General features: G+C 44.8%; 1 protein-coding gene across 14 annotated transcripts in view; it reads right to left on the minus strand.

Annotated features, from left to right (window-relative positions):
- Positions 1-25,895, minus strand: part of FRY (FRY microtubule binding protein) — a 367,656-nt gene that overhangs the window by 39,741 nt on the left and 302,020 nt on the right. For all 14 annotated transcript variants that reach the window (XM_083169823.1, XM_083169830.1, XM_083169822.1 and 11 more), the window contains 11 exons: positions 25,439-25,542; positions 21,771-21,956; positions 21,258-21,456; positions 15,154-15,275; positions 14,576-14,763; positions 13,326-13,420; positions 10,521-11,128; positions 7,189-7,286; positions 6,940-7,110; positions 5,251-5,391; positions 3,085-3,264 (listed from right to left, as the gene is read on the minus strand). In XM_083169823.1, coding sequence (XP_083025949.1) covers positions 3,085-3,264; positions 5,251-5,391; positions 6,940-7,110; positions 7,189-7,286; positions 10,521-11,128; positions 13,326-13,420; positions 14,576-14,763; positions 15,154-15,275; positions 21,258-21,456; positions 21,771-21,956; positions 25,439-25,542 — 2,092 coding nt within the window. The remainder of the gene's footprint in view (positions 1-3,084; positions 3,265-5,250; positions 5,392-6,939; positions 7,111-7,188; positions 7,287-10,520; positions 11,129-13,325; positions 13,421-14,575; positions 14,764-15,153; positions 15,276-21,257; positions 21,457-21,770; positions 21,957-25,438; positions 25,543-25,895) is intronic.

Raw genomic sequence — 25,895 nt, forward strand, 5'->3', positions numbered from 1 at the left:
AGTCTAAAGGTTGACAGGGTCTAAAGGTCGACAGTCAAAAGGTCTGCAGCCAAAAGGTCGACGTGTTCAAAAAAGGTTGACGTGGTCAAAAAGGTTGACCGATAATAGGTCGACAGCCAAAAGGTCGACAGCCAAAGGGTCAACAGCCAAATGGTCGACGTGGTCAAAAATGGTCAACATGGTCAAAAATGTTGTGCGAAAAAACCTGGTTGCCGCGAAAAAAGGTTGATGCGAAAACGATCTACAGGCCTTTTTTAACAAAATTTAGAGCTGACATGCGCCAACAGGCGGCATTTCATGCCCTACCATACACCACGGCGTGGAGGGAGAATTTAATAGTGTGCAGAGCGCAGCGAGGTACCCTGCCCTAAGCATGGCGAGCCGACGTGGTATAATTAGACAGTTTCCATGTCAACCTATGTCGACATAGACACCCCATAAAACTCATGTCGACCTTTTGTCGCTGTCTACCTTTTTGCTGTCAACCTATTGTCTGTCGACCTTAGGACCCTGTCGACCTTTAAACCCTGTCGACCTAGTGACCTAGTGACTGTAGACCTAATATACCATAACCAATCTGGCTCATATATATATATATATATATATATATATATATATATATATATATATATATATATATATATATATATATATATACACACACACACAACCCAATAGTGTTATTAAGCGCCCATACACAACTCATCAATACAATTTGTAATGTCTTTCCACTCAATGTAGAATTAACATCAACCAGGACTTCTTTCAAATATAAAACATTTATAAAAAATTATAAAAAGGTAATACACTTGGAATTGGAAGAATTTTCTTGGAATAGGGATCAAACCAAGAACCCGACGCGTTTCGTCCCTTTGTAAGACTTCATCAGGGGTTAGACATTAATCTTTTCAGCAATAAAAGATGTTTTTAATTGGTAAGGAAATTTGAATGATTTATTCACGCTGGATCTTCTAAATGTAAATTACTACTGTAGTACTTGTTCCTTAATTAGAAGATTTTTTTTTAAATTATATGATCAGTCTTTATTCAGATCATGTAGCTGAACCGTATATGTGCAAAATGTGATCCCAATCATTAATAGACTTTAATAAAGGAGTGACCCTCCAGATAGATGGATCTTATTGATCTGGATCAGGGTAGCCAATTCTGGCAAAATCGCCTATTTGACCAACCTCCAACAAAGGACTACTTTATAAACTTTAGGGTTTGAGCCAATGCTGTAAATTGGTATTAGGGCTTTAATTCCCAAACCTCAAAATAAATGGTGCAGACACCTTCTAGTTAAATGGAGGTGGATTAAAAGATCCCATCAGTATCGCCTGTGCATGTGTGCTCTCCAAGAAAAAAAGGGCAAGTGCTTGGAATAGGGATCAAAGAAAATTTGGGGTTGGCATCTGGGCACGGGAGCCCTGGACTGTCTCAGGGCATCACAACTTAAATACACAGTCACTTTTTATATCCTGTATGTCTATTATTTATGTATGCACTTTTTATTTCACATACTCTCTACCTTCAAACATATAGTAGGGACCTCCATTCTTATAATTTCACCACTTTACTATCCCTATTCTTTATTGTGATGCCCTGGGGGGGTCCTTGGCTGGATAATGTTTCGGGGTTCCCTGCGTCCCAGGTGGTGACCCCAGAGTGTTAGGGACCTGCTCGACAAGAGGTTACCTGGACAATTGGTGGGCAGGCCAATAATATACCAACAACCTCTTATTATATATTATAATGTAATGATAGCATAGTGCATTTGCACCCTCTCTCTCTGTGTAACCCATTTATTCTCAGCAGATGGCACCTTTCATTACTGAGGGTGTGCAATTTAGAGCCAATTTCCCCTATTTTGTTACTAATGGTAACCTTTGTGGCTGTGGTCCCAGCTTTCTTGAGGTCACTGACCAGGTCCCCCTGTGTAGTTCTGGGCTGATTCCTCACCGGTCTCAAAATCATTGATAACCCACGAGGTGAGATCCTGCATGGAGCCCCAGATCAAGGGAGCTTGTCAGTGATCTTTTATTTCTTCCATTTTTTCATAATTGTTGATCACTTCTCACCAAGCTGCTTGCATATGGTCGAGTAGCTCATCCCAGCCTTGTGCAGCTCTACAATTTTGTCCCTGGTGTCCTTAGACAGCTCTCTGGTCTTGGCCATGGCGGAGAGGTTGCAGTCTGACTGTTTGAGGGTTTGGACAGGTGTTCAAACCGGTGCCATTAATACAGGTAACGAGTGGCGGATAGAAGACCTTCTTAAAGAAGAAGTAACAGGTCTGTGAGATCCAGAAATCTTGGTGGTTGGTAGGTGTCCAAATATTTATTTTCCACAAGAATATACAAATAAGTTGTACACAACTGGCACGCAGAGGCGCGCCACTACACAACTGACACGCTGGGGCCCGCCGCTACACAACTGACACGCAGGGGCGCGCAGCTACACAATGAAGAAGTGACACCATATTGACCTTATATCAGGAATGGTGGGCTTGGGCATCACCTACTGTAGAAGTATCCGAACAGTACTTTAATCTGAAGAACTATGAATAAACAGACAGTACTATGTGTGCTTTGCCATTTTACTGCTCTCACTTTTCAGAAAGACAAAGGTGGAATTGTGATTGTGTACCTACTTCGGAAGCTGAAGCGTTAACGTCATATCACTGGGCAAGACCACTGCACTATTCATGTCTCACATACGAGTGTCTTCCTACGGACCATGAAGAACAGGAAAGGCGGATGTGTGCTCCGCCCAACCTCCAGAAAAAAAGAGGTCTCTATACTTAGAAAGGATGGAGTACTCAGCACCTTACACACAGATGGCAGCAAAGTTCCATTAAAATTAAAATTTTATGGATAACATTGCAGTGGACTGGTTTGGAAGCAAAGAGTATAGAATAGGAACACAGAAGACTATCATGCCAATCACAGCATTAGAACCCCCCCCCCCCCCTATAACTGCATATCAGAAGCTGTTACATAACCCCTCATAACCACACAAAACAAAGCAAGCCAACATAATATTAATAAAAAGTATTCGAATCACTTCCTAACCATGCAAACGTACCTGTGAGACATCAAAGTGGAAATCAAGCGTCTTCCCCGGAAGCTCCTTGGAGGAACTCGTCCACAGTCGACTAATTTCAAGTTTGGTCAAATCGCCATGTTGATAAGCCGGTAATACCAAGCTGGCCGATCGGGACACAACCAACTTTAAAATGTTGAGTGCTTCTTTCCAGTGGGCACTCTAGGGGAGGGGGAGGCACAACCACCATTAAAATACAACATACGGTTATACAATAACATAAAAAAATGATACAGTCTAGCTCAGGGGTTCTCAACTTCGGTCCTGAACTACCACTGACAGGTTGTGGAATCTCGTGAGTTCTTCTATGTTGTTAGGTCAGTAATTATCCCACCAGCTTCCACCAGTAATCCTCAAATCACGACCTGTCAGGAAAGCTTGAGGGATGTGATTGGGAACCAGTGCTGTAGCTAATGGTTATCTAAATAATAAAGGGCCTGAGTCAGACCTGTACACTAGGCTGAGTATACTCGCAGCCTAGCGAACAGGTAAGCATCGCCCCGCCGAAAGCAGGATAAATCACTCGATGGTCGCTGGCCATCCGATGGTTTCTTCAGCCTTCGCTCTGAAAAGTCCATACTTTTCAGATGTCCGCAGATCGCCGAATACGCGGTGAGCGATGACATCATGTGATGTCAGCCGCCCACCCGGCGCAGGGTATTGACATGCCCGTGGTTCACCTGCTACCGCCCCCTACCAGTGCGAACGCCTTGGCTAGTGTGATACTCATCAAAGGCATTTGCACAGGGGGTTTACGCATGCGCGCGCATATTTGCACATGTGCAGACCCCACCCACAATCAAAAACTGGGTCAAATTCGGATCCGACCGCACGGGTCTAAATCGGTCCCGAAGTAACAAACATAATAACTGGTTTAATTTCGGCTTCCAGAATAAGACACATGAAGGCTCCTCTTTCCTTAGAGGATTTTCTCTTTGACATCGTGTTAAGGGCCTGATTCGGTGCACCTTGGTAACACCAAGCTGCACTGCAGGTGGGGCAGATTTAAAACATGTAGAGAGATTAAAGCTGGGCATACACTACACAATTATCTGGTAGACCATCTGTCCAATTTGGTTGGTTGGAATTCAAACCTGGTAACGTATGAGAGCAAATGACAATTGACCATTGTCTCCCAAATACTTAAAAAAAAAAAAAAAAGCCAAAAACGGTTGTTCAGACAAATTGCTTTAATCCGTGATTGAATCAATTTGTCTGAACAACCTATTTTTGACCATTTTCCTATAGATTGCAAGCTTGTGAGCAGGGCCTCCCTACCTCTATGGCCCGTATTCAATGTGGCCAGCGAGGGGTTAAACGGCGGGGATCGCAGAAAACAAGTGATCCTCGCTGTTTAACCCCCGCACTGGCTGCTCACCCTATTCAACGTTCCGGGGGAATCCTTGCTGTCAGAGGACGGCGAGGATTCCCCCAAACAGCGAGGCTCGCGGCTAATGCAGGGAGCCCGCTACATTTAGCCGCGAGTCTCGCTGTTTTAGCGGCCGCATACCCCGGAGTAATGGGGGAATCGGCGTATGCAGGAGGTCCGTTGAATACTGACCCTGCTCGCTGTCACAGCTCACCAGCAGCATTGAATACACCCCTATGTTTGTCTCTTACCTGTTTGGTCTATCACAGTTGTTTCCAATTGTAAAAGCGCAATGGAATATGCTACACTATATAAGAAAGAGGTGACCTCTTCTGTAAAATTACATTATAAACTGCACGCAGAAAGAAAACCCAGCAGCAGTCGTGTAAACCGTAGGTATTGCAATAGTAGCAGGATACAGTCCATAAAGCAACTTTGCACCACGAATAAAGCACAGTCCAGCATAAATTAAAGGTGACATTGTAGGAATTGCACCAAACAGCCACTCCCAGCATGCCGCTCCCATGAGACACGGATAGCAGTGGGCGTCTTCACTGAAGAAAATGCATGTTAACTGCAATGCGATGCGACTAGGACGCACCAGGAGACTGTGCTAATATAGAACACTTGCTGATCTAGGACTCGTGTGTGTGTGTGTATGTGTGTGTTTCTGAATCCGCAAAGTGCAATGCTGCAGCAGACACATGAGAGACTGCACACACAGGCATAACCATCATGTGTACATACATAATAAACTAGCTGTGTTCTTTCATTTATACCTGGACATATTTTTCAATGGTCTTCAGCACTTCCATGTTGAACTGCTTTCCCGGAATGCCCGACATGTCCATGTGGCTGAGAAGACTATAGATAATCTGCAGAAGAGACTGCTGCATGCTGGGAAGGCCTTTCTCTAATAACTGGAAAGATAATACACAGGTAATAATTGCTAAATAAAAGAACATAATCGAGTGATGCTTTTATTTAGAATGTTTTATTAAGCATACCACAAATTTAGAGTAAAATTATCAGAAAATGCAAGCTAAAAAACAAAACAAAAAACAAGAGGCAACAGAATCCTTGCATACGTAAAAGTACTGTAAAGCATTATTATGCTTTACTTCTTAATGTACGTCTTTAGCTAAAGACAGTTACACATTATAGCCTATGGTGTCCCAGTGGATGATGAGGACAAAAAAAATAAAAATATAATTTGTTGGCGGTGGAGCATCCAATGAATAATGTGGTGGTGTCCACTGTATGAAGAAATGTTCACTATAGGAGAAATAGGGGTGGGTGTGTGAAGCAGTGATAAAGGAGAAGAAGTGAGCCAGAGGAGAAGTGGTCCATGGCAACCAATAAGCTGCTCTGTATAATTTTATATTATGCAAATTACAGATGTTACTTCAGTGCTGATTGGTTGACATGGGCCACTTCTCCTCCCTAATCACTGCTTCATACATCTACCCAATAAGGACAAAAAGACAACAATAATACAGTAACTTAGCCAATATAAAAAAGGTTGTTTGTATGCTCGCTCATGCGTTATACCCATTAGTAGATTTTGTACTTCTTTATCACGGTGCTGTTGAAAGGGGATGCGGTCAATATGCAGGCGGTCGAAATCCCGACGGACGAAATACCGACGCCGGAATCCTGACCGCCACAATGCCGGCACTTTGTCCCTCTATGGGTGTCCACAACACCCATAGAGGAAAAAAAAAGCGCAGCGAGGCACCGGGCCCGCTGTGTGTCGAGCGCAGCAAGCCCACAAGGGTGGCGATCCACGGCCCCCCCTTGTTGGCATTTTGGCGGCATTACGCCATCGGTATTTCGACCATCGGGATTCCGACCACCAGCATTTCATACCGAATCCGTTAAAAGGCTAGGAACATTAAACATGGCTTTTCGTCTAGTGCACACCCGGACAACCTGTGGTTCTCCAGCTGTTGTGAAACTACAAGTCCCAGCATGCATCACCACTGTTTTGCTAATAGGGAATGCTAAAACTGTGGCATGGCATGCTGGGATGTGTAGTTTTACAACATCTGGTAAGAGCTAGGTTGGCCAGGATGGTCTAGTGCAAAGGAGAGCCCAGATGGGGGTGAGCTGTATTGACAAAGCCGCATAGCCAGACACCCTCCTCAAGTGATTTCTAAACACTTTCCAAAGATATTTGCTGCACATGAACCATCAAAACCTACCAGAGTAGATATTTTATTTACCGAACACTTTCAGTTGCAAAACGGTAATGAAGACATTTATAAACTTCTGGATAAATATGGGGTTCTCTCAGACACAGACCTAGTCTACCCAAACATGGCTTACAGTATGTCCTGATAGGGAAACCATCTGAGCCAGCTTCTGCCTTCTCTTCCCCCTCTGCTCCCTTTTTTGATCTTTAATTTATGTAGCTGATGTATTGGCATATTATCTAGTGAAGGGTTCCTTATTTGCATGGTACCTACCTCGGCTAGGTATGTCACCATATTGAGAGTAATGTCAGCAAAGGCTTCATGCAGGTATCTGCACACCACGTTCACCCATGTGGAACAGTCTCTGGTGTAGCTGTGCGTTTTATACAGGGTCATAACATGAGCCAGGTTGGACAGCTTGGGATTCTTTTCTTCGAGGCAGACCTAGTGAAGAGGATGTGTAGTGTTATACTGGCTGCTAGCACTGGCGTGGCATAGGCGACGGATAGTGACAAATCACACCTGTGCAATCCTCTCCGCAACGTCCTTACAGAAATGGTTTGGACTGTCAAAATGCTGGATTAGGTGAGGCAGCAAACACAGGATATTCAGGGGAAATCCTGAAAACAAAATATAAATAGATCATAAACATTATTTCTAGATATTCCTATCGCACCGCTCATATAGTGTATAATAGTATCGCCACAATGTGTCTAGCAGAATGATTAAGAGAATTGCATTTCAGCCTGCAATACATTTATCGAGAAGCTTGACACCTGTACACATGCAGGCTGTTATGTACATTGCCTTCCTCTATATTGTCATTATTCTAGACCAGTTGTGCCCACCTCTGGCCCTCCAGCTGTTGTGGAACTACACATCCCAGCATGCCCTGCCACAGATTGTATATAATGGATTGCTAAAACTGTGGCAGGGAATGCTGGGATGTGTAGTTCCACAACAGCTGGAGGGCCATGAGTTTGAAACCACTGTTCCAGACTACAACTCATCGCCTCTTTTAATGTTCCCTCTTGCCTTAGTGTGCTGGAGGAAAATGGGGCACTTTGAACACGGCGGGGCAGGCCTGCAGACGTCACTAATATGGGTGTGTCCGCCCGCCGATGGCACAAATGTGGGCGGGCCCGCCTGGCAATGTCACGAATATGGGCAACGTCATGAGAGCGGACGGCCGAAGTCTCTTGCAGGGTGTGCAGAAGCCCGCAGCGGGGACGGAAGGCTACGTTCTTTTAGCAGGGCGCGGCAAAACGGGCAGGGTGCATTTTGACCTTTAAATATTGGGCAGGGTGCAGCACCCCGCTAAAACAGCCTTGCGTGAACACTATCTCTTCTCAGGCCAACTAACTGCAGGCTACATAAAGAAATCCAATGGTTTTTCATGCACAGAGTCCACGGTAGATTACAGTACAATGAATATAATTTCATAAGAGAACTCTAGCCCAGGGGTCCTCAAACTATTTTGCTCTGGGACCCCATCAGACAATAAAATTAATGACAGGACCCCAGCAAGTTACTTCATAATGGCCGCCACATCACATGTGAGGCCAGCAGACAGCACATACATGGCAGCATTGTGGAGGCACAAAATAATGGGAGGAGTCTAACATAACAGACAATTCAACAGATTTGTCAGACTCCTTGAAATCACTGACTGATATTAGAAAAGTCATCAGCCTGATAGTCAGCAACATGGAGTGGTGACCCCATACTGAGAAGGTCAGGACCCACAGTTTGAGAACCGTTGCTCTAGCCTACTCCAGTCATTGGGGCAGATGTATTAACCATCCTTATGGGGGAGAAGGGTAACAGTGCACGTTATGTGCACTGATACCGCTTCTCCCCATGTATGATAGAGCCGGGATGCGGTAATGGACAGGGGTGCTATGCTCCCCTGTCCATATCGGCGCTGCTATCAAAATGATAGCAGGCCGAATGTATGAACGGTCAGCATCGCTGACCATTCCGCACGAAGCTGGCTTAGGGCTTCGCCAGCCTGATGCTGGCGAAGCCCTATCTAAACAGCAGGGGCAGCGCTGTGCTGGGGATCTCGCGTGAACAGCGAGATCCCGCGCATGCCCAGTGCGGCCGGCCGGGGAAGAGGAGATAGCGCATCAGTATTAACTGATGCGCTATCTCCAGAAAGGGACATCGCCGGAGGGGGGTGTTAACGCTCCCCCGCTTCGGAAGACAAGATGTTAATACATCTTGTCGATGTCCCTTCCTGCTTCGCCTCGCTATTGAGGCGAAGCAGGAAGTATCATAGCGGCGCTTATCGCGCCGCTATGATACATCTGCCCCATTGTGCATTTTACACTGAGGGTATTTTCACAGGGCAGTTATTAATGTGTTATCATTTATGTATAAATATCATATTACAAAGTGCTGCACATGGAGAGGATAATGACTTACAATTACATAAAAGCGAATGTAAAGATGGCAGTGTCATCAATTACTTTTAACCTGAGACTTAAAAAGAGCATAAAAGGGGGAAAGCACACAAAGTGGAAATCTGAGAGCACACAGGGGTATTCAATCTCGGACGATATTTTCTCCCTGGTGGAATTATCAGCCACCTGTATTCAATCATGGCCAAAATCGTCCGGGACTCACCAATACATATTCGAATCTGCATTGTTAAAAAAGGTTGCTGGATTGTGCAATATGAGGCAGTTTTCAACTATCGATGCCTGTTTTCGCCAATGCATGGAGTTTCCAACTGCCGGAATCTTTTCCGACAGACAGAAAGACATTGAATAGGTTGAATGTAAAGTCGACCTATTCATGTTGAAAATGGCTGATATTTCCACCTGGCAATGAAGAGGGATAGCGAACAATAAAAGGAAAGGTAGAGGACCAGCTCTGGAGGAGACAGAGAGGGAGACAGCACGCTCCACACAGCAGTGAACAGTGCACTGTATCAGAACAGGTGCTCTATGGAGAACAGGTGCTCTATGGAGAACAGGTGCTCTATGGAGAACAGGTGCTCTATGGAGAACAGGTGCTCTATGGAGAACAGGTGCTCTATGGAGAACAGGTGCTCTATGGAGAACAGGTGCTCTATGGAGAACAGGTGCTCTATGGAGAACAGGTGCTCTATGGAGAACAGGTGCTCTATGGAGAACAGGTGCTCTATGGAGAACAGGTGCTCTATGGAGAACAGGTGCTCTATGGAGAACAGGTGCTCTATGGAGAACAGGTGCTCTATGGAGAACAGGTGCTCTATGGAGAAGAGGTGCTCTATGGAGAACAGGTGCTCTATGGAGAACAGGTGCTCTATGGAGAACAGGTGCTCTATGGAGAACAGGTGCTCTATGGAGAACAGGTGCTCTATGGAGAACAGGTGCTCTATGGAGAACAGGTGCTCTATGGAGAACAGGTGCTCTATGGAGAACAGGTGCTCTATGGAGAACAGGTGCTCTATGGAGAACAGGTGCTCTATGGAGAACAGGTGCTCTATGGAGAACAGGTGCTCTATGGAGAACAGGTGCTCTATGGAGAACAGGTGCTCTATGGAGAACAGGTGCTCTATGGAGAACAGGTGCTCTATGGAGAACAGGTGCTCTATGGAGAACAGGTGCTCTATGGAGAACAGGTGCTCTATGGAGAACAGGTGCTCTATGGAGAACAGGTGCTCTATGGAGAACAGGTGCTCTATGGAGAACAGGTGCTCTATGGAGAACAGGTGCTCTATGGAGAACAGGTGCTCTATGGAGAACAGGTGCTCTGCATGAGAGGGAGAGAGCTGGTGCTTTATGAGAGATGGGACATTGATGCTCTTTCAGTAAAGGAGCCACATAAGAGAAATCACACTATGAAGAAGATAGACACTCATTTACCTATGATTTGTGATGAGTCCACCATGGAAACACGAGAAACAGGAGTAAGTGCACTGAAGAGATGAAGTGTCAGATCCGTGGTTGTGAGAGATGTGAACCCTTTAAGCAGAAGCTGCTGCAGCCCAGAGAAGTCGGCCCATTTCAGCTGCCCTTGCAGCTTTTCCAGCTTCTCTCTGTTTTCAGACTTGTCCAGCGGCAAATGAGTCAAAAGTTTGTTCAGTAGTCTCAGCGCCATTAGATATTCAAATTCAAAGTCTGATTCCATTAGGGCTACAGCAACCCAGAATATCGTGGCCAGCAGGTTGGTAGGATTATTTATGTGAGAAGGATCTGTGATGTTATCCTTCAGTGAGGACGAACTCCTGGTTTTTGGGGAGAATCCCTGTTGAGTGCAAGCTTGGATCCTGTCCAGGGTGGCACTTCGTGGAGGATCTGACGAATTATCCGCCACACCAAACTTTTTAGGAACGGAGAAACTCCTCTGGTGGCGGCTCCGCTCGGCAGTGGTGGTATTTACGCCAATCACCCCGGAATTAATGTTCAACTGCCCAGTGCTTTTCCTGTTTGCCGTTAGCTTTGTATTGGAGGATAAATCGGGAGATGATGACCTGTAAATGGTAACAAGTTATTTATATCACATACACAATGGCACAAGTCTGCATGTACGGTCATATTCAGGACTGATCAGTCCAGAGGCATTGAAAAAAATTATAATAAAAAAAACAAATACTGTAAAAAGTCAACATTCATTTTATTTATAAATTTAACATATATCATGATTGTTGTGTTATTGTTATGAGAATGCGGTATGTTGTGTTGTTGTTATAGGAATGCGGTATGTCCTCCAGTCTTAATAGCAATGCAGCATTATGACATTATGACAAACCATCGCACAACAGAAGCAGTTTATCTGCTACGCTCTATATTTACCAAAACAAAGTAAATGTCATTACGTGATATAATTCCCAGTCATCTGTCTTTCTTTTACATTAAGGAAACACACTGCTCATCATCACTAATTCCCATGCCTACTCCGTATCTGGTGCATTATTAGTCATGTGTCACACTAATGGACACACATTACCAAGCATTAGGCCACAGGGAAATGCATTTGCTATCAAATCTGGTCAAGAACATTTGAAGCATTTATTAAAAAAAAAAGCTTTGGTTATGTAACATGTAATATATCTAGGGACACTTCTGTTTATTGTATGGCCTCCTTGTCTCCTATTGTATGGCCTCCCTTGCTGCCACAGACAGCACCCTATCCCCCCCCCCCTTGCTGGCAGATACAGCACCCTATCTCCCCACCCCCCCCCCACCGGCACACGCAGCACCCTATCTCCCCACCCCCCCTTGCTGGCACACGCAGCACCCTATCTCCCCACCCCCCCTTGCTGGCACACGCAGCACCCTATCTCCCCACCCCCCCTTGCTGGCACATGCAGCACCCTATCTCCCCACCCCCCCTTGCTGGCACACATCGCAGCACCCTATCTCCCCCATCCCCCCTTGCTGGCACACACACAGCACCCTATCTCCCCCACCCCTTGCTGACAGATACAGCACCCTGTCTTCCCACCCCACTTGCTGGCACATACAGCACCCTGTCTTCCCACCCCACTTGCTGGCACATACAGCACCCTATCTCCCCACCCTCCCTTTGCTGGCAGATACAGCACCCTATCTCCCCACCCCCCTTTGCTGGCACATACAGCACCCTGTCTTCCCACCCCACTTGCTGGCACATAGAGCCTCCCTGTCTTCCCACTCAAAGCAAGTAGACATGAACACTGATCAAAGAATGTAACAGGAGCCTGGCCTCTTGCAGGGAGAAGCTGGACTGTCACCAAGTAGCCCTTTGCCTGTTGGCATAATGTGAAGAAGCAGTGTGCTTTTGATTCTGTGTGAATAGGGCTGCAACTGGCCGGGCCACCCACTATCACAGTACTCACTATGGGTAACTCCACCTCTGATTATAGCATTATGGGTGCAGACTACAGAGGAATATTACATATGATGCTGTGATCAACATCTTGCCAATCCTTACTATATATATGACCAGTATCTAACATATCACACAGTTCTGACCCGACTCTGGGGCTGTATAATATGTCCGATATTAGAAATACATACGCCCAAGCTATTAAGAAATCTGACATTAGGGCGATATATGGAATCCTGAGACTAAGGTGTGTATCATTCCAGTCATGGAGTATAATATAGTAGACACTGGGTATAAACCAAATCGGTGTAGCAAGAATAAGGGTACACGTTGTTAGATCGATAGTCAAAAGGTTCATGGGAAAAAATCATGGAAAATTCATGTCGACCTTTTGCTTGTGTCAACGACTGTCGACCAATAGTGGTCGACATTTTGCCTGTTGACCTAGACACGGTCGACCTAATGACCACACCCCCAAGAATAAAATGGAGGGCAGCAATATTGGCAGCTGCGTTCCAAGCCAAGCCTATAGGGGGCGCTGGTTTCCTTCTACATTATAAAAACACACTATAATGTCCATCCAGACACATCTGACAGAATCAGGAATCTGAAATGAGTAAAATGCCTTAAGTAGAACATGCTCTGCTCCCTGTGCTCCCTGTTCCATTCATTGCAATATTAACTTCCAATATTGTGACTGCTTGGATCACAGTACTGTTCATCAGTATGGCACTTGGCTCTGTGTATATTTATATAGCAATAATGGACGAATCAGCATTCTTTGTAAAGAAACACTTTCAAGATTCATGTGCAAGAAAACACTGAAACATGCAATGAATGTGGTGTATAAGAGCACATACCGGGACAGGACAGCCAGCAGATCACTGTTCTTTAAGCAGTCGGATAAGTTATCCACTGCCGATTCCAGTGTAAGAAGAACTTCCATAACATAACCCTGGGGGAAACAAATAGCATGTTATAATGCAGACATCTCCTGCTGCGTGGCGTATTGAGGCTAGTTCTAGGAGGACACCCCATAGATATATAGACAGATATGGTCATAATACTATATAAACAGTGGCTCGAGTCAGGGAAATTTATGTAATACCGCAGCACTCACTGTAAATTAAGCGTATTGCCTATAGTTGTCATTGCTTGATAATGTCTATCGCTCTGCAATACCTTATACACCATTTACACCGCCGCAAAACCCTGGATATTCAGCCGGTCAGAGTTGGTGTAAATGGGACACGCCGTGTCTCTTTACACAGGACTTCTACCCAGGTCCTGACCTGGGTAGAACTCGGCTAGAACCTGGGTAGAGGGTGGTGTAAATGGGTATGCCGGGTCGTCCGACCCAGCTCCCATTTACTAGCTCATATTTTTTAATGGGGGACGTGCAACCTGCGAACCGCAGCATCCGCAGGTTGGACGGGGGGGGGGCACAGACAGCCTGCGCTGCTGTCCGCTATACTCTGCAGACAGCAGCGGAGGAGGTGAATGGATGCCTGTGTGCAGAATCCATTCACCTCCCGGACAACGGCTGGGGTGGTGCACGGGGGCTGGGGATAGCCAAGCAGCTTACCTTGGTGCTGGGCTGTCCCCAGCACAGCGATCGGTGTTTCCGGCAGGGATCTCCGCGGTCCCGGCGCTTGGAGATGATGTCATCTCCAAGTGCCGCCTCCGTCTACACTGCGGGTGGGCACCACAGTGTAAATCCCAGATCCGACCCGGCTTGGATCCTTCTTCCAAATGTCGGGTCGGATCTGGGGTCTTTGGTGTAAAAGGGGTATTAGTTACCGATCCCCACCGTTCCTACATGCCCCAACATCCACCCCCACCCAGTTTCCAAGGGTGGAGGTGAATCCTTAGTATACAAATGATCGGCCAAATTTTCCAGTCAGCATATCCATGATAACATATGCATAAACTCGAGCACCACAAGTGTGTGGAAGCCTGTGCTTCCAGTACTTGTATGTGTCACCCACCCAAGTGTTCTGGTGATTCTGAAGGTGACCTGTATAAAGTATTTATTATTGTGATGCAAAATCACGCATCGGACTATCAGTAAAAATGCTCTGGGATGCGCTAGCACTGCAATAAGTGGTACCTGAATTTCATCGCCATATTCGCCTATAACCTCCACCAGCCTAGAGAGAAGGTCAGACAAGGCATGGGCAGAGAGGGGCTGCCTCAGAGCTCTGAGGATCTGGAAGGAGCGGCCAGCATAATGTCTGGAAGAGCTGGCAAGGGCGGTCTGCAGAGCCACCTCACTGAGGTGCTGCTCCAGGTGGAACCCTGCGGTAGAACAAAATCATTATCATTTACAAGAATATCATCATGTACATAAGCATTTTTGGTGCAATTTCTTATAATGGCATCATTTTAAGAATCCTATATATTGGATTTTGTGTATATATATTTTGTATATATAAATAAAAAGAATCCTATGGAATTTGAGGCCAGTAGTTGGCAAATGTTTCTCTATCAAGATTGCATTCCCGACCTGTGAAACAGTCTACTACTGTGCCAATGTTTAGTGTTGCGTCTAGTGTGAATGATTGCCATTCCATACTGGATCAGCATCAGACCTAAAACCAAGATATATCTACTCTTCCTTTCCAATCTTGTTCATATATGTCCCTGTAGGCAAGAACCACTCTGTATTTATAAGGAAAGACTCATTACCCGATTTAGAATCTTTAAACACGGACACCACGTGCCGCATGAAGTTGGTGAGCTGATCCGCACTCCTAGAATTCTGGTTTTTGGGTGTGATATCTTCATGGCACCAAAGTGGACCAAAGGCTCTGAAAACAGGAAAACACATTTTGCAAGATTTTGTAATATATTTGAATCGCATTTGTTACTGTATATTAGCTGATGATCCCTCAGTCTGCTAGTGAGGATCAGTATGGATAATAATTCAAATTCTAATGTCAAGTCACATTTTTTTTTTCGGCAGTGTATGTTCCTATGCTGGTAAGTTGGTATATATGTACAACTTGTCCTACAATATTGCACAGCAGGGCTCAAAATAATACAGGTTTTTGCTATATTATAATGGGCTTAAAGGAAAAACAGAATATAGTAATGCACAAATTAAGCAGCAGATGGCAGTATCAAGCCCATTGTATTAATTATTGCCAAGGAGCTGACTTACTGGAAGAAATGTTCAAAAGTGATGTGTCCTGCTACTGTATATAATCATTTTATTAGATGTAACAAATATCAGTTGACATTTAAAAAAGCCCCCAGTCTTTACCAGTATATCATGTACTTAAGAATCCAAAATATCAATTGTATTTAAAATACTGCTTTTATGAGAGCTAATACAGTAACGAGAATTATACTAATAATAGTATTTGTATAGCACTTTTCTCTTAATAGGACTTAACAGGTCTCCAAGTGTTTTACATTTGGGTCGTATTTTCTGTCTAGAAACTAAAGCATACACAGCCAAGTCTTGAGTCTTTTTAAAGGCTTCTAGAGGTTTATTATAAACTACTATGTTCTCAAACCCATCTTGCTCCCATGTGTAACAAGTAATTTAGGCTAGTGACTTTGTGAGGCCACATTCGGTGAATTTGGGATTTGCTAAATATAAGCAACATCATAGAGCCAGTCAGTGGAGCAGATTAAGCTCAGTGAAGTGGCTGGTACTTTATCACCGGCCAATCAGCTCCTAATTGTAAAGCAATGGGCTAGGTTTGAAAAAATAACAACAGGTAGGTGCTGATTGGCCGGTGATAAATTACCAGCCACATTATCACTTCACCAGGCTTCTGCCCAGTGCTTACGTAGCATGTTATGATGTGTAGAAAGAGAGGGTTACAAGCACCTATATAACCAGACACAAAAATTTTCGGTGTGAATGAGCCTCACCTATTTGTCTCCACATCATGGTCTATTTAGACACACCATCTCTCATTCTGCCCGCGCTGTGATACTTATTATTGTGATCTATTATCCATTTGTGAAGCGGAACTAGGGCAAGACAACCTGACTTTTGGTTGTACAATTCTCAGACTGCTTGAGAACATACCACATTTATTGTGTGGCTCAGGATAGGGATTCAGTATTGAATCCCGGCGGTCGGGATCCCGGCGTTCAGAATCCCGACGCCGGAATCCCGACAGCCGAAATGCCGACAAGGGGGGGACGTGGATCGCCCCCCCTTGCGGGCTCGCTGCGCTCGCCACGCAGCGGGCCCGGTGCCTCGCTACGCTCGGCACGCTATTTTATTCTCCCTCCAGGGGTGTCGTGGACACCCCAGGAGGGAGAAAGTGTCGGCATTTCGGCGGTCGGGATTCCGGCGTCGGGATTCTGAACGCCGGGATCCCGACCGCCGGGATCTTAACTGCATCCCCAGGATAGTCCCTCATGATTTGCACAAGGAAGTCACCTATGTAACTAGATTATTTCCACTGCTACCATTCACCTCTGTGGAGAAAACACCAATTTTCTATAGAATTGTTTTATTCTACAGCACTAGGGCAGTCTCCGGGGGGTGGAGAGAAAAGCTGCGGGTTCTCTTTCCCTACTGTTCCTCTGTACCTAAAACTTCTGTGCTGTGTGTTACCCTGCACCAGCTAACCATCTCTGCCTTCTCCCCATGCAGGACTTTTGGCAGAGGATGTGCGGATGGGGGGTAGGGTTCTATCATACACGGGCCCTTAGAATCTTGGAGTAAATAGACAAAACTTCCCATATAGCCTATAGGTAGAGATGGCCCTGAGTATAGGAGGCTATTATAAAGGAGGAATAAGCACAGCGTAGGAGGTTATAATTAGCCATAAGGGCAGTGTAAAAGGCTATAGGCAGCCATTATTAGGACAGTGGAGGAGGGTAGGAGTGGCCATAAAGACAGTGGAGGAGGCTATGAGTGGCCATAAGGACAGTATCAGAGAATAAGAGAGGCCATAAGGATATGGAGGAGGCTAGGAGCAACCATGGATGGTGTAATGGTTAGCATTACGCCCTCACAGCGCTGAGGTCATGGGATCGATTCCTACCATGGCCCTAACTGTGCAGAATCTGTGCGTGGGTTTACTCCGGTTTCCTCCAACAATCCAAAAATATACTGGTTAGTTAATTGGCTCCTAACACAATTAACCCTATAATGTTTGTGTGTACATATGGTAGGGAATATAGATTGTAAGCTCCACTGGGGCAGGGACTGAATGTTTGAATATTCTTTGAAAAGAACTGCGGAATATGTGTGCGCTATATAAGAAACTGTTAATAAATAAAATAAACCATAAAGACAGTTGAGAAGGCTAGGAGTGGCCATGAGGAGAGTGGAGGAAGCTAGGGGCAGCCATAAGGACAGTGGATGAGGCTAGGAGCAGCCATAAGGACAGTGGAGGAGGCTAAGATTGGCCATAACAAACAGTACAGCATAGGTGGTTGACTGAAGGTCTTACCAGGATGAATTATACTTTTACTCACAAATGACAGCCAGCAAGTGTATTTTAGCACATAAAATGTAATTGTGTTCTGCATCTACACAAGTAATAAAAGATTGGGGAAAAAATAACTGCAACTCCCATCTACAGTATAAATTAAAAAGCCCCAGCAGCCCTATTTCTTCAGGGCATCCTGCCGGGACCCGGGTCGGACTAAGGCGGAAAAAGCGAAACCTTGAGAGACCTACTGACATGAGTAATTTTACTCCCCCCCCCCCCCCACACACTTTCTTTATTGAATTATAATATAATAAGGCAGTGGTTCCCAAACTGTGCGCCACGGCTCGCTAGGGTGCCGCAGCGATGTCATAGGGGTGCCGCGGCCAATGACCCTAACAAGGCAGCCTGCTGGCAGCCGCATGTCATTTTTATTTTTTAATTATGTGGTGAGCATGTGAGCCGAGTCGTCACGCAGGCGCCGGGGCTGGTGTTTCGGAGGGATGCGCCCGGATGACCAAAGTCTGACAGGGGGAGGGCAGTGCGAAGTGCGAAATCAGCCGGCGCTCTGGGGGTGTATGCAGGTGGCTGTGCTTGTAGCTGAATCAGCAGAGAGGCGGGGACTTGTGGGTGCATGTGTGCGGATCAGTATGAGCCTCATATTGATCCGCACACTCGCATCCGCAAGTCCCCGCCTCTCTGCAGAGCAGGGAGCGGTGCGGGAGGACAGCGGTAGCCACTCTGTATCTGTGCCTGGTGACAACGGCACATCGCGGCGCCACCATTCCCCAGTGTAAGGTAATACCTGGCCCGGACTTCTGCGTGTCTCTGGGTAGGTTGGCTGCTGTGCTCCCTGCATGTGGTATACACTGCAGTGCATACTGTGCAAAGCACATTCTTCCCCACTTCGCCGACGAGTTAGCTTATTGGGCCAACTTCTTATTCAACCTCCAGCTGGCCGAATAAGAAGCTAACTTCAGCCTCCGTGTTCTCTGTAGTGATGGCACGGTCACCTAGTAGTTGCATTACCTCCTCTGTACTATTTTACAAGGCAACCCTATTCCCAGGGATAACACTGCAGCGTTATTGCATCAATTGAAACTTATATTTGTTACTGGTTGTATATAAGTTTCAATTGATGCAATAACACTGCAGCGTGTAGGCTGCCACACAACATGTGAGCAAGTGTTATCCCTGGGAATAGGGTTGCCTTTTAAAATAGTACAGAGGAGGTAATGCAACTACTAGGTGACAGTACACCCGCTGCCTTGACTGCACTGACCGTTCTGTTATCATTACTAAGTGTCCCAGGGGGAAGGCCGGGTGCCCCCTTCAGAGGTGGTGGGAGCAGAAGATCCAGTGGCTGCCAGTGCTGGTAAATGGTGGTGAGAATGAGACCTGCCTTTTCTTTCCCCTTTACCTCACCCACTCACGTCCTTCACCCCACTTCGTCACCTCACCCCTCGTCATCTCACCCCCTCTCACCCACTCCCCTCTCTTTTTCTTCCACCCCTCACCCCATCTCGTCTTCTCTTTTTCACCCTCTCACTGTTCCATTTTCTCACTCTTTTTCTCTTTCACCCACTCTCTGTCTCCCCCCTTAGCCAGTCTGTAACCCTCTCTCTCCTCTTGCCCCCCTCTCTTTCTCTCCCCTCTGTCCCTTCTCTCTCATTCCCCCTCCTTCTCACCTCTCTCTATCTTTCTCTCTCCCTCTAATCTTTCTCCTCTCTCTTCTCCCCTCCACCTCTATCCCTATGCTTCCCCCCTCTCTCTTTCCCCCTCCTTCTCACCTCTCTCTATCTTTCTCTCTCCCTCTAATCTTTCTCCTCTCTCTTCTCCCCTCCACCTCTATCTCTATGCTTCCCCCTCTCGCTTTCCCCCTCCCTGACACCCTTGTACTCCATCTCTCATCCCTTTCTCTCCCTGACACTCGCTCTCCCTCCCTGACATACTCTTACTTCTTTCCTCTCTCTTGCTTCTCCCCCTTTCTCTATCTGACACCCTGTCTATCTCGCACCTCTCTTTCCCTCATTTACCATGAAGCCTTCTCTTTCTCTGATCAGCCCTCATTTTTTGCTCCCCTCTTTTCCCAACACCCTCTTTATTTCTCACTCCACTCACTCTTTCTTCTGCCCCCCTCCAGTAGACATTGTAGTCACAGTAATGATGGGAGGAGATCAAAGGCATAATATGTGCTGGGACCTAGAAACAGCGGATTAGGACCCCAACTTTATAAAGTTAGGGGTCCCCTGGAAAAAAAGTATTTTTTTTAGCTGATCAAAATACTAATAGCATTATTTTGACCCAACTACTTTAAAAATGGAGAGTTTGCTAATTATTTCGGCTTAAGGGTGCCTTAAAGAAATCATGGAGTGCCAAAGGGTGCCTTGAACTGAGAAAGTTTGGGAACCACTGTAATAAGGTATATGTAATATGATCGTGTTTTATGGAATAGAGCGGACCATATCACGCTATTCTATAGTTTCAGTTATTTATAAGATCGGTCTAGATCAAATATTGGGACTATATGCTTAAGGTTGAGTTCCTTGCTTCAAGTTTATATACAAGATCACACCCATGAACCGTTGACTAGATCCGCTAAACTGAATTGTGATATTTGGGCCTTGTTTCTTTTTCTTGCTACTATGTATTCCCTCATTGTATTGTTTATTTTTGATTATACGCAAATTGAAAACAATAAAAAAAGTTTATTCAAAAAAAAAAAAAAGCCTCTAACACATCCAATATAACAAATCAACATACAGGTTTTATCATTAAACCCATCTCATAGCATTTAACATTAAATTAAATAAAGCCTGAATTATCTTTAGTACCCATATTTTACCATTTAAACACATCATTCATTAGAAGGGACGACACAAAGGCACTGCATTATAGTCTGCCATTTTTACAATAAAATGACAATTTGTGATCTCTATATGGAGCTGTGAATGAAAAGCTGCCATTTCTCTGTTTCACAGATGTGAATCTCTAATAGAATAGAAAATAGCTAGTGGCCGCGGAAAGAGCTTGCGGGACCTCATTCACAGATAATTGAATCAGCCCCTAAACGTTCATATTTCTTCTGCATTGGTTTAGAGATTCAAGAAAGATCTTGTCATGGTATGTGTCTTGATCATAAAATGGATCTTCTATTGGGCATGTGTATATGCACAGCAATAGGAGGGCTGTTTGTTGAATACTCCAGTTCTAAACCATCAGACCACATTTCACCCTCCAAAAAATGAGCAGAACACAGTGTTCCTCAAAGTTACATAAACTCTGATAACAAGACTGAAAACATGATTTCCTATCGCAACAGACCTATGAAAAATGTGTTTATCTGCAGCTTATTTAGAACTGGTCTGCTCCTTCCACATCACTCACCTGGTGGTCAGAAATTCAATTAGCTTGTTGGCTTTTTCATCTGTCTCAGCTGACGTTTCAACATCCTCAATCTCCTGGCTGATCTGTGGGATGTTCCCGCTACTTCCTCCCAGACTGATACTGGAGGAGGTTGAGCTGGAACTCAAGCCAGAGTCCGGCACTGGAGACGACTGGTGCTCCCACAGAAAGTCAAAGCCTCCTGCATCAGATAAAACAGGAATGTGCTTAATCAGTCTCGGCACGCACACAGGGCATTTCCAGGGAATCATCCAGGGCAGGTGTTTTGTAACATATGAATGTGTCATTCTGTACATTCGTTCTATCATTTATGATTTACGCAACTGGGCCCTTATAGATTAGCTACATTTATGTGTCTGATAACTATGCCCATGGGTCACATTGCCCTGGACCACTAGTGCAGGTGTGTACCATACATAGGGAACCACCAGTATTTGTGCTTAGGGTTTATGTTGCTCTAAAGCTACCTCCATTTACCAAAGAGACCGCGGGTACCTGCGTAAGGGTATTCTGATGGGCAGGCTGATTGCACAGTCAGGGTTTTGGCTTCGTTCACTTCTCGCGCATGTAGGAGAACAGACGCAATGGCGGAGAAATTGCTGTTACAGGACAGAGCGATGAGAAGGTGGAGGAGAAGTCTTCTGCTGTGCACAAATACCTCCGGTCGGTAATGGTCCAGACCTAAGAGACAAATGCGTGCTTGTTATCAATTCCTAGACACCATTCTTACGGGTTACTACGTTTTCTAAATACTTTTGCCCAAACTTTTTCTTGTTCTTGTACTGTTTAAATGTTTCTTATATTTTATAACATTTACTATAGTATTAGCTTACTGCCTGGTCTCTCAATTTAATGAACCTGGGCTCAATGTATAGGACAAGAATTATAACACTGATTTCACATCTTTGGATATTGCTTAAAACTCTCACAGAAGTAACCCAGATGAACTAGGTCTCCCTTAATTTCCAGTCAATGTAACCTCACACCTCTTTGTTTATGTAATGGTTACACTAAACATAGAAACATAGAATTTGACGGCAGATAAGAACCACTTGGCCCATCTAGTCTGCCCCTTTTTCAAACAGGTTACCTCAAACCATATTTGATCCTTATTTTTTTGTAAGGATATCAATATGCCTATCCCAAGCATGTTTAAATTGTACTACTGTATTTGCCTCTACCACCTCTGATGGGAGGCTATTCCACTTATCTACTACTCTTTCTGAAGTAATTCTTCTGTGAAGAATGTCTCCCATCTGTACCTTGTTAAAATCCTTGATATATTTGAAAGTTTCTATCATGCCCCCCCTTTCCCTTCTCTGCTCTAAAGTATACATATTAAGATATTTTAGTCTTTCCTGGTACGTTTTGTGATGTAGGCCATGCACCATTTTAGTTGCCCTTCTTTGTACAGTCTCTAATTTATTTATATCCTTCTGGAGATACAGAATGGCCTCCAGAACTGAACACAGTACTCTAGATGAGGTTGTACCAATGACCTATACAGTGGCATTATTACTTCTTTCCTTCTACTGCTGATACCTCTCCCTATGCAACCAAGCATCTGACTAGCCTTCCTCATTGCTTTGTTACAATGAGGAAGGCTAGTCAGATGCTTGGTTGCATAGGGAGAGGTATCAGCAGTAGAAAGAAAGAAGTAATAATGCCACTGTATAGGTCATTGGTACAACCTCATCTAGAGTACTGTGTTCAGTTCTGGAGGCCATTCTGTATCTCCAGAAGGATATAAATAAATTAGAGACTGTACAAAGAAGGGCAACAAAATGGTGCCTCCCCCCAAGTTGAGTTGATTTTATCCAATCAGTGTACTTGGGAAACAATAATATCTAATACTTGTACTAAGTATTAAATGGTAGATTGGATAATGGTCACCTATATGTTCTAACCCTACTTATCTCTTTTTTTTTTATCCTATATAGGAGGAGCGGCCCAACCTAAGGAATCACACAGCCCACCTATAACACGGTAAGTATGTTTAATCTACATGTACACATAAACATAAATCATGACAATAAAGTTCAAAACATTACACATTACTATTCACCATATGATATCCTATACAATATATAGTGCATGCAATACAAAAAAAAAAAAAGATATTAAAAGTTTTACACTTTTATATTAACTGGACAGTTGTACCAGAAATGATCTGGTCTTTGTCCTTGTCCTTATGTAACAAACAACTATAAAGGAACAAACTATCTCCAGCAGAAAGGTTGAAATGTATCAGATGAACAGTCTGAGTAGCGTTTGCTACAAAGTAGCAAACCATCAAAGATTGGCTGACTATCCAGTATGACAGCTACTTCTTGTAGCTGCATGTAATGTGGCCGCTTCCCCAGCCCTATAGTTAGTATAACAGCTCTCAGTGGCTCTCCTGAAATGTATAGGTGTATAACAATACAATGGCTTTGTCTCACCACTCCTGTAGCTATCTTTCTTGTAGACTTACTTTGTCTTTCTCAATATGTGTATAACTATTCCGCATAGGTACTTTCTGCCTGGCTTTTCTTATATTCCAGCAGAGGCTTTAGTGGAGTTGGTGGGCGGGGCAAAACGTATCTTCCATCAACGGCACTAGCAGTTTCCCTTATAATCAGCTCCAGCAGCTCCCTTTCTTTCCTGCGACTTTCAGTCACTGCACCAGCGGCTTCCCCTGCTCCCCAGCGCGGCTTCCACAGTGGTCAGCCAGCGTTAGGCGGAGCTTAGGAGGCGGCTTCAGCATCAGGTAGCCAAACAGCGATGTCAGCGGCCATCTCCCTCCTCCCACTGCTTCCAGCAGCAGCACTTCAGCGGGCGGAGCGGCTCTCCAGTCAGCTACGGTATTTTCAAAGGTACAGCAGTGCTCAGCCTGTCAACAGCTTCAGTGGCACAGCAGTGCTCACACCTTTTAGTGTAGAAAGACACAGCAGCGCTCTCCATGACAGACAGCTATGGCAGCTCCTATCCTTCCCATCTCCTGCACTCCTACCTACAACTGCCTTTCACGTGATCAGCTGTTTGGTAGACAGCTGATGCATGAGAGGCTCTGGAACTTTCCACTGCCACCAATGTTACATTTATATAAAGCACAGTGTTATACTGTATAGTGTTCATTCTAGCACCCGCCATATTTAAAAACCCATGCAGTTCATCTTCCCCGCCTGGGGTGTCGCTGTCTGCTGTGGTGTTTCTAGCACAGGTCTGTTTTGCATATGTGCTGATATACAGACCACACTGTGCTAGAACCTCTACAGCAGACAGCGACACCCCAGGCAGGGAAGAGGAACTGCATGGGTTTTCAAATATAGCGGGTGCTAGAATGAACACTACTGTAATTGCCTCATTAATGTATATAAAGACAACATAACTATACAGTTTACAATACCACATACATAAGTATATATCCATATAACAGTTACAACAATAAACAAGACATAGCATGCAATATATATATATATATATATATATATATATATAAAACCTTATTACTTATGTAAACCTATATAAGGGTTACATCAACTACTGAATGATGATGGATTCTGGGAGTTGTAGTTCTGGCTCACATGGAATAACAGTTTTCTTTGCAGTGGGCACACACTGTAGTTAAGCTGGGAACTCACTATACGATGATGCTAAAAACATTTGATTTATGGATCAAAATTCAGCAGAACTTGCAGTGTAAAGGGGCATACACACGTAAAGATCTGTGCTAAGCAATTTTGCTAAGCAATTTTGCTGGTGTCAAGATCTCCCATGGAGAGCACATACACACGCAGAGATTTGTGCTAAGCTATTTTGCCAAGCAATTTTGCTAAGCAATTTTGCTTAAGCAAAAAAAGGCCGGGTAGTTGTTCAGAATGAGAGATTGTGATCAGTATCTCTCATTCTGTACACACAGAGAGATTTGCAGTCATTTGCTAAGCAATCTGACTAGATTGTGACTGCATGCACTGACTTAGTAAGCAAGAGATATTTAATCTCTCGGAGCATACACACAGAGAGATCTGTGCTTACTTTCTAAGCAATCTAGTCAGATTGCTTAGAAAGTAGCAAAAATTTGCTCCGTGTGTACGCCCCTTTAGAGAAGATATTTGATAAAACTCTGAGCTAACAATATGATTTCACTCTGTAATGAGAAAATCCTGGGAGATGGAACTTACCTAAGAAAAGGGCATGGAGCAGTAGAGGCAGATGCATCGCCCAATCTTCTCTCACACTGTGATCCACCACCATTTCCGTCATGAATATTACAGCAATGTTACACCTGCACAAGACACCAGAAATAGATCAGCAACAAAAAGGGCAGTATTTAACCCCCGCGCCAGCCACTCATCGAATTCTTTTCCATGGGATGACGGTGAGGATTCTCCCAAACAGCGATGTTCGCGGCTAATGCAGGGAGCCCGCTGCATTAGGCGCGAGCCTCACTGTTTAGGCGGCCGTACAAGCCAATTCTGCATTGCTGTAAAAACCAAGCGAGGCAGAAATGGCGTGTGCAGGGGGGGGGGGGGGGGGGCAGTTGAATACTGACCTGCGACAGGGAGCAGTCAGCATTGCTCCCTGTCAAAAGCATTAAATATACCCCAGAATGTTCTGCAGATGGGTATGGATCATTAG

This window comes from Crinia signifera, chromosome 2, assembly GCF_055691185.1.
Source record: "Crinia signifera chromosome 2, ASM5569118v1, whole genome shotgun sequence".
Taxonomy (NCBI): Eukaryota; Metazoa; Chordata; class Amphibia; order Anura; family Myobatrachidae; genus Crinia; species Crinia signifera.